This window comes from Haematobia irritans, chromosome 1 (genome assembly GCF_050003625.1).
Source record: "Haematobia irritans isolate KBUSLIRL chromosome 1, ASM5000362v1, whole genome shotgun sequence".
NCBI classification, from domain to species: domain Eukaryota; kingdom Metazoa; phylum Arthropoda; class Insecta; order Diptera; family Muscidae; genus Haematobia; species Haematobia irritans.
Window position 1 is genome coordinate 191,720,237 of NC_134397.1, and position 20,184 is coordinate 191,740,420.

The following is a 20,184-nucleotide window of genomic DNA, read 5'->3' on the forward strand; positions in this document are numbered from 1 at the left end:
CTTACTATATAAATAAAATTTTGACAAAATTTTCTATAAGAATAAAATTTTGACAAAATTTTGTGTAGGAATAAAACGTTGAAAAAATTTTTTTGAAGAAATAAAATTTTGACAAATTTTTTTAAAGAAATAAAAATTTCAATAGGAATAAAATTTTGAAAAAAATTTTCTAAAAAAATAAAATGTTGACAAAATTTTCTATAGAAATAAAATTTTGACAAAAATGTCTATAAAATGGAAATTTTGACAAAATTTCCTATAGAAATAAAACTTTGACATATTGAAACAAAATTTTGGCAACATTTTTTATAGAAATAAAATTTGACAACATTTTCTACAGAAATAACATTTTGACAAAATTTTCTATAGAAATAAATTTTTGACAAAATTTTCTATAGAAATAAATTTTTCACAAAAATTTCTATAGAAATAAAGTGTTGACAAAATTTTCTATAGAAATAAATTTTTCACAAAAATTTCTATAGAAATAAATTGTTGACAAAAATTTCTATAGAAATAAAGTGTTGAAAAAAATTTTCTATAAAAAAAATAATTGACAAAATTTTCCAACGAAATAAAATTTTGACAAAATCTACTTTATAATTAAAATTTTGATAGAAATAAATATTTGACAATATTTTCTATAGAAATAAAATTTTGACGAAATTTTTAATAAGAATAAACTTTTGACAAAATTTTCTATAGGAATAAAATTTTGACAAAATGATCTAAAGAAATAAAATTTTGACTAAATTTGCTATAGGAATAACATTTTTACAAAATTTTCTAAAGAACTAAATTTTGACAAAAGTTTCTAAAGAAATAAAATTTTGACGAAAAGTTTCTAAAGAAATAAAATTTTGACAAAACTTTCTATAGGAATAAAATTGTGACAAAATTTTCTATAGAAATAAAATTTTGACAAAATTTTATATTGAAACAAAATTTTGACAAAATTTTCTATATAAATAAAATGTGGACAAAATTTTCTGTAGAAATAAACTTTTGACAAAAATTTCTATAGAAATAAATTGTTGACAAAAATTTCTGGAGAAATAATGTGTTGACAAAATTTTCTATAAAAATAAAATTTTGACAAAATTTTCTAAAGAAATAAAATTTTGACAAAATTTTTTAAAGAAATAAAATTTTCTATAGGAATACAATTTTGACAAAATTTTCTTAAGAAATAAAATTTTGACAAAATATTCTATTGAAACAAAATTTTGAAAATTTTTTTTTTATAGAAATAAAATTTTGAAATATTGAAACAAAATTTTGACAACATTTTTTATAGAAATAAAATTTGACAAAGTTTTCTACAGAAATAACATTTTGACAAAATTTTCTATAGAAATAAATCTTTGACAAAAATTTCTATAGAAATAAATTTTTGACATAAATTTCTAGAGAAATAAATTGTTGACAAAAATTTCTGCAGAAATAGAGTGTTGACAAAATTTTCTATAAAAAAATTTTTGACAAAATTTTCCAACGAAATAAAATTTTGACAAAATTTACTATATAATTAAAATTTTAATAGAAATAAATATTTGACAAAGTTTTCTATAGAAATAAAATTTTGACGAAATTTTTAATAAGAATAAACACTTTTGACAAAATTTTCTATAGGAATAAAATTTTGACAAAATGATCTAAAGAAATAAAATTTTGACTGAATTTTCCATAGTAATACAATTTTTACAAAATATTCTAAAGAACTAAATTTTGACAAAAGTTTCTAATGAAATAAAATTTTGACAAAATTTTCTATAGGAATAAGATTGTGACAAAATTTTCTATAGAAATAAAATTTTGACAAAATTTTATATTGAAACAAAATTTTGACAAAATTTTCTATAGAAATAAAATTTCTATAGAAATAAATTGTTGACAAAAATTTCTGGAGACATAAAGTGTTGACAAAATATTCTGTAAAAGTAACATTTTGACAAAATTTTCTAAAGAAATACAATTTTGTCAACATTTACTGTAGAAATAAAATTTTGATATTATAGGAGTGGCAACCGTGTATATTTCGATATATTCCAAAAACATTATTAAAATATTTTAATATTTCGAAAATAAACATGATAAAAATTTGGCACACATTTTTGTCAAATATTTTTTGACAAAAATTAGTAGAATCTTTTAATTATAAGATAAAAAAGATCAAATCAAAAAGATTATCGACTTTGGATATCAGAGAAATGCGTCCTCTTCGCTTAAAAAAACAATAAAACAACAACGATTTTTATCTACCTTTAAGAATTTTGGTATTGATTCCGAGTCAAAACTGCGGTTTGTTTAAAATAATGAAATTTTTTAGGGGCCTATCTTGCCTTAAATCAAATTTCTAATACAGATCTCATTTTTCATAATGTTGTTAAGATTTTTATATTTTTTTTAACATAATAAGGCTGTTTACGTACAAAAAAAAAATGAAATTAGAACAAATAATTAATTCCAAAAAAAAAAAAATAATAAATAAACCAAAGGTACAAAATTCTGAAAATAAATCTTAGCGTATATTTGAAGCATTTATGTTGTTATTTCAAAGATTCAATAATCAGTAAATTCAAAGTCGATTTCTTTATATACAAAATGTTGTTTTTTTATTTTAATGAACATTTCCCTCCAAAAAATTTACCAGATGCGTGTCCTAAATTTAAAGAAAATTTTCCTTTCTTTTGCGTAAATTTCGTGTCGTAAGATTTAGGTTCTTTCATAGTAGGTCAATATTTTGTATTCAGTGTATGCTAAGCATAATTCGCATTTGTATTTTAAGAACATAAATTCTTTGGTGTCAGAAAATATTGTTGTCAGTGTATCCTTCTTTAAAATGAAATGGGCTTCGCGTTTGATACGATCATTAAATGCTTTAGTTTGAGATATCCCAAACATTGAATTGACAACGGTTAAGTTTCTTTACAAATATTTAATGTGAACCATCCATACCAAAAAATGCTATTCTTGAGTTGAGAGATATTTTCTCTGTATAAAAAACTAGTACGTACTGTATTCCTGACACCGTCACTGCTGGGATTTAGAAATCTTTCTTAAATTTTGATTTGTGTATATGATGCAAATCGATTTTATAATTTCTTGTGAAACTTTTTTCCATCTATATGAAGATTGGTTTTTCTTTTGCACACATATTAACTTAGTGAAGTATTTTTCAATATCGTATTATCCTTAGAATATAGAATTCTTCAAGAAAGGAAGAGAAGGATTTTTGTTGATGATTTGGTTCAATGATCCTGTTGCAGTATTTGTGGTTTTTCATACTAGAATGCATTTAACTTGGATATTATTGCAGCTATCAACCTTGGCTAATGCTGTAGCCAACATTGTTGTTGTCGTTTTTCGATTTTGATGGTAGTCCACTGCATTGGAATTTTCAGTCTCATGGTTTGCTTGATTGCATTTTTGGTCATTAAGAGAATATGAAAACGTGATTGGTATTTTAAATATTTTGTACTAACACACACACACACATATACCCCTAGACTAACATGATTACTAGCTAACTCACGTTCACAAAATGTGAATTTAACCTGAGGGAAGGTAATTTATTCATCGTATTAAAATGGGGCCTTTGAGTTAGATATTCATTGAATCGTCCGATAATTACACTAAAAAAAAGCTTTTTCTGAATTCAAAAATCTTGACCTTCTTCATTTTAACGAATTTCAACATGGCTTCATGTAGGATTTTGATGTACTACGTCACTACTTCCACCGAGTATAAAATAACAAAAATCAAATCTGGGAGATGTGGGCTGACATAATAGACGTTTCAACCTGGGTAATATGGTGTATGAAGCCCTCGGTCGTTTATTGGCCACAATTTCCATTCAGTGGTACATTATAAATTCTTTTTTTCTTATCCCGATTTACATGGGATTATGATTATTGACCATCTGGAAAAATGTAGATCGATCACAAGGGGAGTTGGAATAAAGCTTGCCGCTTCCAAAGATTTTGTTTTTGCACTAAGGATTGCGGTATTGATTTCGAGCCTCTTCTATGGCTATTGAAGCAAGGACACATTTAAGATACAATTCTCTTTAAAATATTAGTTTTGCGTAGTTGATTTTAGGAAACAAATTTTAATTTATTCGTTTTTATACCTTCCACCATAGGATCGGGGGTATATTTGATTTGTCATTACGTTTGTAACACATCGAAAGACCCCATAAAGTATATATATTCTGGGTCATGGTGAAATTCTGAGTCGATCTAAGCATGTGCGCCCGTCCGTCCGTCTGTTGAAATCACGCTAACTTGCGAACGAAACAATCTATCGACTTGAAACTTGGCAAAAGTAGTTATTATTAATGTCGGTCGGTTGGTATTGCAAATGGGCCATATCAGACCACTTTTCCATATAGCCCCCATATAAACCGATCCCCAGATTTGGCTTGCGGAGCCTCTTAGAGAAGCAAATTTCATCCGATCCGTCTGAAATTTGGTACGTGGTGTTTATATATGGACTCTAATACCCATGCAAAAATCGGGCCAAATCTATTCATAATTATATATAGTCCCCATAAAAAACTATCGCCAGATTTGACCTCCGGAGCCTCTTCGAAATTTGTTACGTTGTTCAAGGATATGGGCGCTAATAACCATGTCAAAATTGTTCCATATGGGTGTATAGTAACATATAAACCGATCCCCAATCATACAAAAATTGATCCATATCAGTTCATAATTGTATATAGCCACTACATCCCAGCAAAAAGAGAGCTTCCAAAAAAGTAGTTTGGATCCCCAATCTGTGATCCGGAAGTAGTGCAAACTTGGATCATCTCCAATGAATTTTACATGGGCTTGTCATAGGACGGAAGTTCTCCCTTTTTGGATCCTTTGCATTGCTTTAGAAGTTGTGCCCTGAAAGTTAATTTGAATGAAGAAATTTAAAAAGCGAAAAAAAATTTTAAACCAATTTGACTTTTTTTCATCAATATGTTTTATTACACAATTATTTTCCTATTATCTAATTTTTACAATTTGAAAAACTTTTTTGCTCCGACCAGGGGTTGAACATGGGTTTCTTGGCACCATAACAGAACGCCTTAGCACACTCAGCCACAAACGCCACTGAACATAAAGCGTCGAAAGGTCAATTCAAATGTTTGTGCTTTGATCGTAATACGACACCAAGGAATAACATTCTAATTGCTTCTCGAGATGTTCTTTATTAGTATGAACGAAAAAATAAGAAACGCAGGTTCAAATCGCACCAGCGGCAATTTTTTTTATCAAATATTTTTCTAAAAAATTATTATTTTATGTCATGCATCGTTTTTATTTTTTATTTTCGGCATATATTTTCGTATAAATATATTTTTTCCATTAAAAATCAACAAAAAAAATTAAAAATTCTCGTAATTTGCAAAACCTTCTCAAAAGAACTTCCATGGAAGCGAAAAAGTCAAACGGCACAGGTTCAAATCCCAGCGGGGATGATTTTTTTTTATTATTTTTTTACTTTTTTTTATTAATTTCTATTTTTTTTTTAGTTTTTTAGTAGTTTTCTATTTTTTTGTAAAATTTAATTATACAAAATTTGCACTTAAAATAGCCTGATTGCGTTCTATCTAATACTTGTCCACAAGGACTGCATCGGAAAAAGAAAGAAATAATTGGGGGATCCCAAGATGCGCTTTAGAAAAAATGTTTGTGGACTTGTCCAAAAGGACTGCATCGGAAGTTGAAAAAACTCGATGGGGGATTCTGGGAAGGGCTTTAAAAGAAATGTTTGTGGAACAACTTCCAATTTTTTTTTGCTGGGATAAAGTGACCTCCAAATTTCACTTCTGGCTCTCTAATTACCACGCAACATTTCATATCGGTTCATAATTATTTATAGACTCTCCTATATATACCGATCAAGAACTGAATTATATACTTATGTATACCCTGCGCCACACTGTGGAAGAGGGTATTATAAGTTAGTGCATATGTTTACAACACCCAGAAGGAGACGAGATAGACATGAAACGATCTAACCATGTCCGTCTGTCTGTGAACACATATTTGTAATAAAAGTCTAGGTCGCAATTTTAGTCCAATCGACTTCAAATTTGGCACAAGTATGTATTTTGGATCAGACTCGAACCCAATTTGGTTAAGTTTTAAATATAGCTCCCATATATATTTCTCGCTCGATATCTACTAATATGACCCCAGAAGACAGAATTTCAGCATGATTTACTTTAAATTTTGCATAAATAGTGCAATCGATGTCGTAAAGTGTGTCGAATTTGGTTGAAATAGGTACAGATAACAGGTTGGCTGATAAGTCCCCGGTCTGACACATAGATGGCGTCGCTAGTATTAAGTGCTTATTATTTATATATAGTACCAACCTTCAAATGATTCGTGTCCAAATTTGACGTCTGTAAGTCAATTAGTTTGTGAGATAGAGCGTCTATTGTGAAACAACTTTTGTTATTGTGAAAAAAATGGAAAAAAGGAATTTCGTGTTTTGATAAAATACTGTTTTCTGAAGGGAAAAAGTACGGTGGAAGCAAAAACTTGGCTTGGTAATGAGTTTCCGGACTCTGCCCCAGGGAAATCAACAATAATTGATTGGTATGCAAAATTCAAGCGTGGTGAAATGAGCACGGAGGACGGTGAACGCAGTGGACGCCCCAAAGAGGTGGTTACCGACGAAAATATCAAAAAAAAATGATTTTGAATGACCGTAAAATGAAGTTGATCGAGATAGCAGAGGCCTTAAAGATATCAAAGGAACGTGTTGGTCATATCATTCATCAATATTTGGATATGTGGAAGCTCTATGCAAAATGGGTGCCGCGCGAGCTCACATTTGACCAAAAACAACAACGTGTTGATGATTCTGAGCGGTGTTTGCAGCTGTTAACTCGTAATACACCCGAGTTTTTCCGTCGATATGTGACAATGGATGAAACATGGCTCCATCACTACACTCCTGAGTCCAATTGACAGTCGGGTGGGTGGACAGCGACCGGTGAACCGTCTCCGAAGCGTGGAAAGACTCAAAAATCCGCTGGCAAAGTAATGGCCTCTGTGTTTTGGGATGCGCATGAAATAATTTTTATCGATTATCTTGAGAAGAGGAAAACCATCAACAGTGACTATTATATGGCGTTATTGGAGCGTTTGAAGGTCGAAATCGCGGCAAAACGGCCCCATATGAAGAAGAAACAAGTATATACGGCCGAAAGTTCGGCCAGGCCGAATCTTATGTTCCCTCCACTATGGATTGCGTAGAAACTTCTACGAAAGATTCTCATCCACAAATTTCAACCCACATGGTTGTTCAATATCATATACTACAACCACATACCAAATTTCAAACAGATCGGATGAATTTTGCTTCTCGAAAAGGCACCGGAGGTCAAATCTGGGGATCAGTTTATATGGGAGCTATATATAATTATGGACTTATAGGAACCAATTCCTGCATGGTTGTTGGATACCATATACCAACATCACGTACCAAATTTTAACCGAATCGGATGAATTTTGCTCTTCCAAGGGGCTCCGGAGGTCAAATCTGTGGATCGGTTTATATGGGGCCTATATATAATTATGGACCGATATCGACCAATTTTTGCATGGGTGTTTGAGGCCATATATTAACATCACGTACCAAATTTCAACTGAATCAGATGAATTTTGGTCTTCCAAGAGGCTCCGGAGGTCAAATCTGGTGATCGGTTTATATGGGGGCTATATATAATTATGGACTGATGTGGACTAATTTTTGTATGGTTGTTAGAGACCATCCACTAACACCATGTACCAAATTTCAGCCGGATCGGATGAAATTTGCTTCTCTTAGAGGCCTCGCAAGCCAAATTTGGGGGTCCGTTTATATGGGGGCTATACGTAAAAGTGGACCGATATGGCCCATTTGCAATACCATCCGACCTACATCAATAACAACTACTTGTGCCAAGTTTCAAGTCGATAGCTTGTTTCGTTTGGAAGTTAACGTGATTTCAACAGAAGGACGGACGGACGACTTTTTCTAATTCTCAGACCTCAAAAGGATGCTCGCATTGAAAAAATTTGGCTACAATGAAGAGGTGATCGCCGAAACTGAGGCCTATTTTGAGGCAAAACCGAAGGAGTACTACCAAAATGGTATCGAAAAATTGCAAGGTCGTTATAATCGTTATATCGCTCTTGAAGGGAACTATGTTGAATAATAAAAACGAATTTTGACAAAAAAATGTGTTTTTTCTTTGTTAGACCGGGGACTTATCAGCCAACCTGTTATATTGCCCAAAGTAGTTTCGAAAACAATAACATTTCGAATTTGGAAAAAGTCGGAGAAAATCCTTGCAAAAGTGAAATAAAGCCGAAAAGTATACTCTTGGCTTCTATTTAGATTCAACTCTGTAGTCATTGCCAATAGAGTTGCATTCATAGCTATGAGAAAATTCACCTCCCCCCTCGGAATATTCGTAGCAATAATTCAATCAGCGATAAAGGCCTTTCTAGAAAACTGCCGAGTGTCATGTCTTCCCTCTTCGAAATTTAAATGTCGAATGTTATTCCTTTCAAATATGTGCATTTTTAGTTATCAAAAGTTTTTATTAACTGCAATAACATTGCAAATGTTTCAAAGAATTTTGATGTGGCAGATGAAGTCATAGAGACAAAATTAAAATTGTCCGTCTCCTCAATGGCATGATGTTATCTAAGTTTTCCATGATTGAGAAATTTCATAGAAGAAGTCAATTAAAATTTCTTGAAAAATAATTTTGAAATAAATGTAATTTTGAAATTGCATAAAATTTTGTTTTGGTATGAAAATGTTTACACTTCATAGAATTGAAAAATATCGAGAAAATTAAAGAGATATTTCATAGGGGTCAAGATAATTCATTTGCACTATAATCTCGTTAGTTAAATTTCTTTGAAATTGTATTTTATTTATTTATTTATTTATTTTTTTTTGACAATTTAATCATTTGGCTTTTCCTTCTTTTATTCTATAGGCTTAAGCTGGAATATTATGAGCAAGCTTGTGCCGTTGATAGCGTTACCAAAAAATGTGCAGGGCGACCAAGTGGTTGCCGTACGGCCATGATTGGTATTCTGGGTACAACATTACGTACCACTTGTGCCTGTCATGGCAGTGATCCCCAATATTTGTATCAATGTGTTGGATGGCGTCGTCTTTTATGGATGAATCCTTGTGTGGGTAAGTTGGAATGAGAATACGGATACCTTTTTGATGGAGAACAAAGTAGATTTTCTTGCTCTTATATTCAATTTATTTTTGTTTTCAGTTGAAGCTCAAAAAGATTTTCATATGAAACGTTTGGCCGAGATGGGCTTTTTGACAACAACTTCTACGACAACTACTACAACAACAACTACTACTACCACAACAACCACAACTAGGGCACCGCCTCCACCACCACCACCTCCGCCTACAACAACGACGACAACAACAACACACCGTATGCCACCACCAGTTGTACCACCGAAATCTGGACGAAGGCCACCATCATATGTAAGTACGAAACAAGTAAGGAAAGTCTAAAGTCGGGCGGGGCCGACTATATTATACCCTGTACCACTTTGTTGATGTAAATTTTCGATACCATATCACATCCGCCAAATGTGTTGGGGGCTATATATAAAGGTTTGTCCCCAAATACATACATTTAAATATCACTCGATTTGGACAGAATTTGATAGATTTTTACAAAATCTATAGACTCAAAATTTAAGTTGGCTAATGCACTAGGGTGGAACACAATTTTAGTAAAAAAAAATATGGGAAACATTTAAATCTGAAGCAATTTTAAGGAAACTTCGCAAAAGTTTATTTATGATTTGTCGCTCGATATATATGTATTAGAAGTTTAGGAAAATTAGAGCCATTTTTACAACTTTTCGACTAAGCAGTGGCGATTTAACAAGGAAAATGTTGGTGTTTTGACCATTTTTGTCGAAATCAGAAAAACATATATATGGGAGCTATATCTAAATCTGAACCGATTTCAATCAAATTTTGCACACTTGACTATACTACTAATTGTACTCCTAGTGCAAAATTTCAACCAAATTCGGCCACAAATCTGGCAATATAAAGGGTGATACGGTCAAAATTTGGTCAAGGGAAAACGCGTGTAAATCGGTGAAATCGTTTATTTAAAAAATCAAATTAAATTTCTTTTTCAAGTTCAAGTAGTATAAAATTCAGGAAAAATATTCATTTAGGCTTTCGCTTTTCCAAATCCGAATTGCCGGGCCTCACCTTTGACACCTACCATCAGATTTTGTACATCCACCTTGTCCACCTTCTTCGCCGCAGAAAGCCAGTTTGCCTTCAACTGCTGCTCGTCCTTAGCAGTTTTTTTGGTCTTCTTTAGGTTCCGCTTGACAATAGCCCAGTATTTCTCAATTGGGCGGAGCTCTGGCGTATTGGGAGGGTTCTTGTCCTTGGGAACCACCTGCACGTTGTTGGCGGCGTACCACTCCATGGCCTTTTTACCGTAATGGCAAGATGCCAAATCCGGCCAAAACAGTACGAACAACCGTGTTTCTTCAGGAAAGGCAGCAGACGTTTATTCAAACACTCTTTCACGTAAATTTCTTGTTTGACAGTCCCGGAAGCTATGAAAATGCTGCTTTTCAAGCCACAGGTACAGATGGCTTGCCAAACCACATATTTCTTTGCGAACTTTGACAGTTTTATGTGTTTGAAAATATCTGCTACCTTTCCCCTTCCTTTTGCCGTATAAAACTCCTGTCCTGTTCAAACTTCGTCAGCATCGTCGTGTATAGCCTCCGGGATCGCGCTTTGGCCGTCGTATTTTGTTTATCATCGCGATTTGGAGTCACTACCTTCTTGTAAGTCGATAGTCCGGCTCGTCTTTTGGCTCGATGCACGGTTGTAGACGATACACCCAGCTTATTTGCGGCATCTCGGAGAGAGAGTTTAGGGTTTCGCTTGAAACTACCGGAAACTCTCTTTGTCGTCTCAGCGGCTTCCGGTTTTCCATTTCCCCCCGATCCAGACTTCCTGGCTGTCGACAAACGTTCCCCAAACACTTTAATTACATTTGTAACGGTTGATTTGGCAACTTTTAGCGATTTTGCCAGCCTTGCGTGCGAGTAGCTCGGATATTCGTGATGCGCGTGCAAAATTTTGATACGCTGCTCTTCTTGCTTCGACGGCATTTTGACAACTGAAGAGTGAATTCCAAAATCAAAATAGGAGCAACATTCTACACACACACACACCTTCAAAATGAGGGGTGTTCAGGTTTTTTAAATGCAAAATTGAAAGAAATACGTCAAGTTTATATTGACCAAATTTTGACCGTATCGAAAGATATGGGAGCTATATATAAACCTGAACCGATTTCAATCAAATTTTGCACACTTGACTATACGACTAAGTGTTATGTTTGTACAAAATTTCAAGTAAATCGGTATAAAGCTCTGGCTGCTGGGTCCATATTAGTGCATATCGGGCGAAAGATATATATGGGAGCTATATCTAAATCTGAACCGATTTCTTCCAAAATCAATAGGGTTCTATTCTGACCCAAATTAGGAATATGTGCTAAATTTTAAGGCGATTGGACTTAAATTGCGACCTAGACTTTGATCACAAAAATGTGTTCACAGACAGACGGACGGACGGACATGGTTATATCGACTCAGGGACCCACCCTGAGCATTATTGCCAAAGACACCATGTATCTATCTCGTCTCCTTCTAGGTGTTACAAACATATGCACTAACTTATAATACCCTGTTCCACAGTGTGGCGCAGGGTTTAAAAAAACGGGGTATACATATATATGGGAGCTATATCTAAATCTGAACCGATTTGGATTATATTTTGAAGGTTTTGTTGGTATTACAGGAGATTACCTTGTGATAAATTTGAGTAAGATCAGTTAAGAAATGAGGCCACTATGGTCAAAAATAAGGTTATAAGGGGCAAATTTTTGAAAATCGGCGATGCATATATATGGGAGCTATATCTAAATCAGAACCGATTTTGCACATAAAGTCAGTACTATAGAATATTAGAGCAAGCCAAATTTGAGTAATATAAAATAAATAAATGATAAATAAGGGTTTTATGATCAAATTTTCGTAAATCGGGCGATACATATATATGGGACCTATATCTATCGCTGAACCGATTTCGATGATTTTTTGCACATACAGTAAGTGCTATAGAAAATTAGATTTGGCCAACTTTGAGTCAGATCGGTTGATAAATAAGGGACTTATGGCCAAAATTTGCTAAATCAGGTGATACATATAGATAGGAGCTATATCTAAATCTGAACCGATTTCAATGAAATTTGGCACGCTTAAAGGGTGTTTAATTTGATTACTTTGTGGCAAATTTGACGCCGATCCGTTTTTAAATGAATGCAATCTGACCCCATTTATCAAAATCGGACGATACATTTATATGGAAGCTATATCTACATCTGAACCGATTACGATGATTTTTTTGCACATATAGTTAGTGCTATAAAAGATTACATTTAGCCGACTTTCAGTAAGATCGGTTGATAAATAAAGGTTTTGTGGTCAAATTTGGGAAAATGGCAGCCCGATGTATCAGGCTCACTTAGACTATTCAGTCAACTGTGATACCACAGTGGTAAATATCTAATTTGGTGACGATCCGTTGGAAAAAAACCCAACGTGACCCCATTTATCAACATTTGGTGATTTATCAAATATGCCAAATTTGGTGACGATCCCTTTTAAAAAAACCGCAACGAAATCGGGCGATAGATATATATGGGAGCTAGATCTTAATTTTATCCGATTTTTTCCAAATTCAATAGCATTCGTTCCTGTACCAAAAAATGCCTCCCACTAAATTTCATTAAAATCGGTTAATAATTGCGACCGGAATCTTGCGAACAACAAATACATGGACAGACGGACACCAAGGGCTAGCTCGACTTAGGAGGTGATTCTGAGTCGATTGATATATATTTTGTGGGGTCTAACGTCAATATTTCTGGTAGGCTTAGTTTTTGTGCTTAGTTTTTGTGCAGAGTTATTATACCCTGACCACTATGTGGTTTAGGGTATAATAATATCATATTCCCCTACCGCGTTATGGTTTATACATTTTGTGCCATCGTAGCTATTCACTTCATTCTCTGGAGAATCCTCATCATCACTAATGGAATGAGATACCAATCAGTGCAATGAGAATGGTTTAGTCTTAGGTTAAATTCAAAGCTCGTTAAAAATCGAAATCCAATACAATCAAGCAATCTTCTAATTTGTCTTTTCCGCATTTCTTCTCCGTCTTTTTTATGTCATTCTTTCTTTCTTTCTGTCATGCAAATAACAATGACTGGTGGTTCGATTACTCAACCAACCAACAAATGGACAAAAATCAAATATTAACGAAACTACAAACAAAAAAATTTAACCAATACACCTCTTCGCCCACAATCCACAAAAAAACTCTGGCATCAACAAATAAAAAACTTCACTGGATCCTCTACAACCTGCGAACATATGTATTGTGGTGGACAAACTGTAACAACTACACAATAAAAAAACATGGGAAACCACTTGGACAACATAAAAACCAAATAGCCAAAAGAAATATCAGAACCATCATCGTCAATAGAGCACAATATTATCGAGCAGCCCGTATATAGCGGAAATGAAGAAAACGGAAATAGCGGAAATGACGATTATCATAGCAGCAGCAGTAGTAGTAGCAGCGGTAATGGTAAAGGCAGCAATAGTCCTACTAACGGCAACAACGGTGGTATCCATGGCAATGGTAATGGCAATAGCTACGGGAATGGCAACAATGATAAAGACCAAACGGCTGTAGCCAATATTAACAACAATATTGGTGTTGGTGGTCTTGGTAACGGCATCGGCCGTGGTAGATACATCAAAAATGGTCGCAATGGCAATGCTAAACATGCAACCCACAAAGCAGCATCCACGGCCGATGATAATGGCAACGGAAACGGAAATGGCCATGCCAATGGCAATGGCATCAACGTTAACGGTATTAATACAGCTGGAGTTGTGAGCAATAATGGTGCTGCCTCTGGCCCAAGTAGTCCTAGTGATGGTGGTGCGGTAATTGTCGATTTCGATGATCAGACAATTTATGTTGAGGCAATGGAAACAACAGAATTTGCGGTTGAATCAACAACCATGCCAACCACAACGACAATAGCGACAACTACACAAGCCCCAAGTAAGTACATAAATAATTTACAAAAACAATGAAAATTAAAATAAAAACAGCAAATATGTACAAACATGTCGATAGTTGTATGAGTAATCCTATAATATTCTAAGCCGAGAATCATAGTATTAATGGATGTACACTGAAAAAAAAAGAAACTTGCCTATTTCAAAAGATTTTATTTTTATACTAAAGATTTTGATATTGAGTTCGAATCAGAGAAGCAGAGAATCGTACTAAGAATACATTTTAACTGGAAGAACTCTTTTAAATTTGAGTGTAGTTTTTTTTTGTGATATTAAATTTATTAAAAACATATGAACAACATCCAAAGATTTTGACCTTCCCTTAATTGTTCCGAGCCAAAAGTGCTGCTTCATTAAAATAAGAACATTTTTGAGGACCTATCTAGCTTTAAATTTGGAATCAGAATTACTGATTTCATTTATCGAATTGTCATTCTCTTCTTGTGATATATATTGATAAAGTTATTAATGCCAGTTTAGCCTAAAGGGTGATAGGTCAAAATTTGGTCAAGGGAAAACGCGTGTAAATCGGTGAAATCGTTTATTTAAAAAATCAAATTAAATTTCTTTTTCAAGTTCAATTAGTATAAAATTCAGGAAAAATATTCAGTTAGGCTTTCGCTTTTCCAAATCCAAATTGTCGGGCCTCACGCTTGACAACTGCCATCAGATTTTGTACAGCCACCTTGTCCACCTTCTTCGCCGCAGAAAGCCAGTTTGCCTTGAACTGCTGCTCGTCCTTAGCAGTTTTTTGGTCTTCTTTAGGTTCCGCTTGACAATAGCCCAGTATTTCTCAATTGGGCGGAGCTCTGGCGTGTTGGGAGGGTTCTTGTCCTTGGGAACCACCTGCACGTTGTTGGCGGCGTACCATTCTATGGCCTTTTTACCGTAATGGAAAGATGCCAAATCAGGAAAGGCAGCAGACGTTTATTCAAACACTCTTTCACGTAAATTTCTTGGTTGACAGTCCCGGAAGCTATGAAAATGTTGCTTTTCAAGCCGCAGGTACAGATGGCTTGCCAAACCAGATATTTCTTTGCGAACTTTGACAGTTTTATGTGCTTGAAAATATCTGCTACCTTTCCCCTTCTTTTTGCCGTATAAAACTCCTGTCCCGGAAGCTGCTTGTAGTCGGCTTTGATGTAGGTTTCGTCGTCCATTACCACGCAGTCAAACTTCGTCAGCATCGTCGTGTACAGCCTCCGGGATCGCGCTTTGGCCGTCGTATTTTGTTTATCATCGCGATTTGGAGTCACTACCTTCTTGTAGGTCGATAGTCCGGCTCGTTTTTTGGCTCGATGCACGGTTGTAGACGATACACCCAGCTTATTTGCGGCATCTCGGAGAGAGAGAGGTTAGGGTTTCGCTTGAAACTACCGGCAACTCTCTTTGTCGTCTCAGCGGCTTCCGGTTTTCCATTTCCCCCCGATCCAGACTTCCTGGCTGTCGACAAAAGTTCCCCAAATACTTTAATTACATTTGCAACGGTTTATTTGGCAACTTTTAGCGATTTTGCCAGCTTTGCGTGCGAGTACCTCGGATTTTCGCGATTCGCGAGCAAAATTTTGATACGCTGCTCTTCTTGCTTGGACGGCATTTTAACAACTGAAGAGTGAATTCCAAAATCAAAATTGGAGCAACATTCTACACACACACACGTTCAAAATGAGGGGTGTTCAGGTTTTTTAAATGCAAAATTGTACTTTCCTCCAATGTCATGCCCGTGTAAAATATTACTACTGATATATGTACAAGGAAGTTGTTACCAATTTGGCGCAGGCATACTTGTACTCATATCTGGTAATAGGAGTTTTTGCTGGGATGGAACTAATGCCAATTTAATTCTATTTGAGTTCACATAAATTAATAAAGATTTACTAAATAGTTCAGAATATTTTAAAATTTTTAAATTTTACCAATAATGCGCCCATCTTGAAGTTCGTTTGGTACTATAGACATTTTTGCAATTTTAAATTCTTTCCCTAAAACTATGAACAAATGGAAAAAATAATTATGTCTAATAAATTTTCTTGTATTTGTCGAAAAATAGTTACTTATTAATATGAAATCTGCGGGACATCTGCACTTCTAATAGAGTTTGGTTAAAATTTTCTAAAACTAACCAAAAATTTCCTTCCTTGTGAAGTTAAAGTTAAATCTATCTCTTCACTGAAAAAACTCGGTTGCAAAGATTTAAATTGAATTTGAATTTATTCGTCTTTTTTCTTCATGTACTCTCCGTGGCGCAATGGTTAGCATACCCGCCTTGCATACACAAGGTCGTGGGTTCGATTTCTGCTTCGACCGAAATCCAAAAAGTTTTTCCCACCTCAGTAATGCGGGTGACATTTTGGAGTGTTTAAAAACTTGGTTTCACTGCAATGTGGAACAACGTTCGGACACGGCTATAAAAAGGAGGTCCCTTGTCATTGAGCTTGACATGGAATCGGCCAGCACTCAGTGATAAGAGAGAAGTTCATCACTGTGGTATCACAATGGACTGAATAGTCTAAGTGAGTCTGATATATCGGTCTGCCACCTAACCTAATCTAACCTTCATATACTCTCAAAGTTCAGGCTCGACTTTACATAGAAATTATTTTATGTTTTAGGTAAAAAGCGTCCGTAAAATAAATTGTTAAAAACATCTCATATGTTCGAAGGTTTTTTTTTTGTAATCAAAATACAAAAAGTTGATTTCATTATTTTAAAGATTTTTTTCTGAATTATTAAAGCCACGTTAGGTGAGGTTAGGTTAGGTTATATGGCAGCCAGATGTATCAGGCTCACTTAGACTATTCAGTCCATTGTGATACCACAGTGGTGAACTTCTCTCTTATCACTGAGTGCTGCCCGATTCCATGTTAAGCTCAATGACAAGGGACCTCCTTTTTATAGCCGAGTCCGAACGGCGTTCCACATTCCAGCGAAACCACTTAGAGAAGCTTTGAAACCCTCAGAAATGTCACCAGCATTACTGAGGTGGGATAATCCACCGCTGAAAAACTTTTTGGTGTTCGGTCGTAGCAGGAATCGAACCCACGACCTTGTGTATGCAAGGCGGGCATGCTAACCATTGCACCACGGTGGCTCCCTCTTAAAGCCACGTTGACCTTTGTCAAACAAAATGTTCTTTCAATCACTTAACTTATAAAGACAAAACGACTTCATTGAAGATTTTATCGGCTTTTTAACAAAGAAAACAACATTACATCAGAGAAATGCGTCTTCTATGCTAATCAAAATTTGCATTCGTATTTTATGGACACGAAATCGTTGGGCTCACGACTATATTTTTTCAGTGTAGAAGAGCATTTTGGAAAGTAATGACTTATGAAGAACTTCCAAAGTTTTTTTGCTGGAAAGTTACGAAAATCATCGAATTCAAAAACCACGTCAGTAACATTGAAGAATTTTTTACCAGGTTTTTATGGAACCAAATGACTTCAGTTCAATAAAATTTCTGTTATGTAAATATACAAATTTTGTAGTTCAATTTCCTAACATTTAAAGATAAAATGGTTTCATTGAAATATTGATCGGTTTTTGTTCTCGGAAAAAAGTTTTTGTTATTCGTATTTTAAGCACCAGAAATCTTTTTGTGATCAAGACAATAGTTTTTCCAGTGTATGAAATAAATTTGCAACTATGTCAAACAACGATTCATAAATTCTGCATTAATTTTTTAATATCGCCCTAATTGATATTGGCATCGAGTTGTTTCCATGTACAAACTAAATTTCATACACTCAGTTAACATTGAAAAACGAATTAGCAGTATACGATTGCAAACTATTACAAGAATCATATCTCTATAATCAGTAATCGTTTGTATGCTAAATTATTGTGAAAACAATTTTTTATCCACAAAATTCTATATGACTTAAAAATGTGCTGACGAATTGCATTTTTATCGTCGATTTGTCTCTATTGATAGTTATACCATATTATCATTCATTATATTTTATATCTTGTATCAGCGAAAATTATTACTTATCACAAAAATGTGGGGAATAATAGTAGTATTTCGTTTTGTATAGAAGCTAGTATATACATGTGTATTTTTGTATAAAAATATTGTTTTATCTGTGGATTTGAAACTCGTATATATAAATTTAAGAAGAATCACAAGAAGATTGGGTTCTGTTTAAAAAAATTTTTTTTTTGTGAAAAAATTGTTCCACGTTGAAAAATAACATTTTGCTCTTGAAACATGTTTGAGCTGATCTATTCCTTTTCTCGGTGTGAAAGCATATTAAATACATATATAAGCTAATTCAGTTCATTGTTCATGAACTTATATAAACCAATATTCGTACGGTAATTCGAGACCGGATCGGATGAAATTTGCAAATGCAGGGAGGCTAGAAAATCAAATCTAGGGATTAGTTTATATGGTGTCTTCATATAGTTATGAACCGATATGGACCAGTTTTTGCACTGTTGTTAGAGGTATTATATTAACTCCATATACCAAATTTCAACCGGATCGGAAGAAATTTGTACATGCAAGAAGTTACGAAAATCAAATCTGGTATCGGTTTTTGGTATCGGGACCTATATATAATTATGGGCCGGTATGAACCAATTTTTTCAAGTGGGTTAGATGCCACATATTGACATCAAGTATCAAATTTCAACCGGATTGGGTGAAATTTGCTGCTTCAAGAGGCTCCGCAAACCAAATCTGGTGACGAATTATTGAATGGTATTCCCCAATCTTGGGAATACCATCTGATCTATATCAATAACTACTACTTCCCAGCAAAAAAAGCGTCACCAAACCAGTAGTGAAAATGTTCTTTTTGGACCCGAAAGTGGTGCAAAATTGGTGCAGTGGCGATGAATTTAACATGGGCTTGCCATAGGACGGATTTTTACCATTTTAACAGGCGTTGCAATGAATTTGCATCACTTCTTAAAGTTTTATTTATTATAACTTCCACCATAGGATGGGGGTTATAATAACTTTGTCATTCCGTTTGTAACACATCGAAATATTGCTCTAAGACCCCATAAAGTATATATATTCTGGGTCGTGGTGAAATTCTGAGTCGATCTAAGCATGTCCATCCGTCTGTTGAAATCACGCTAAAGGGTGATACGGTCAAAATTTGGTCAATATAAACTTGACGTATTTGTTTCAATTTTGCATTTAAAAAACCTGAACCTGAAGGTGTGTGTGTGTGTAGAATGTTGCTCCTATTTTGATTTTGGAATTCGCTCTTCAGTTGTTAAAATGCCGTCCAAGCAAGAAGAGCAGCGTATCAAAACTTTGCTCGCGCATCGCGAAAATCCGAGCTACTCGCACACAAAGCTGGCAAAATCGCTAAAAGTTGCCAAATCAACCGTTACAAATGTAATTAAAGTGTTTGGGGAACGTTTGTCGACAGCCAGGAAGTCTGGATCGGGGGGAAATCGAAAACCGGAAGCCGCTGAGACGACAAAGAGAGTTGCCGGTAGTTTCAAGCGAAACCCTAACCTCTCTCTCCGAGATGCCGCAAATAAGCTGGGTGTATCGCCTACAACCGTACATCGAGCCAAAAAACGAGCAGGACTATCGACTTACAAGAAGGTAGTGACTCCAAATCGCGATGATAAACAAAATACGACGGCCAAAGCGCGATCCCGGAGGCTGTACACGACGATGCCGACGAAGTTTGACTGCGTGGTAATGGACGACGAAACCTACGTCAAAGCCGACTACAAGCAGCTTCCGGGACAGGAGTTTTATACGGCAAAAGGAAGGGAAAAGGTAGCAGATATTTTCAAGCACATAAAACTGTCAAAGTTCGCAAAGAAATATCTGGTTTGGCAAGCCATCTGTACCTGTGGCTTGAAAAGCAGCATTTTCATAGCTTCCGGGACTGTCAACCAAGAAATTTACGTGAAAGAGTGTTTGAATAAACGTCTGCTGCCTTTCCTG

The 20,184-nt window shown here is 34.7% G+C and overlaps 1 protein-coding gene across 1 annotated transcript in view; it reads left to right on the top strand.

The window, feature by feature from the left end:
• Gfrl (Glial cell line-derived neurotrophic family receptor-like) overlaps window positions 1-20,184 on the top strand; it is a 75,594-nt gene that overhangs the window by 20,690 nt on the left and 34,720 nt on the right. The window contains exons 7-9 of the mRNA XM_075305118.1: window positions 9,005-9,210; window positions 9,299-9,525; window positions 13,617-14,241. Of these exons, the coding sequence (XP_075161233.1) occupies window positions 9,005-9,210; window positions 9,299-9,525; window positions 13,617-14,241 (1,058 nt within the window). The remainder of the gene's footprint in view (window positions 1-9,004; window positions 9,211-9,298; window positions 9,526-13,616; window positions 14,242-20,184) is intronic.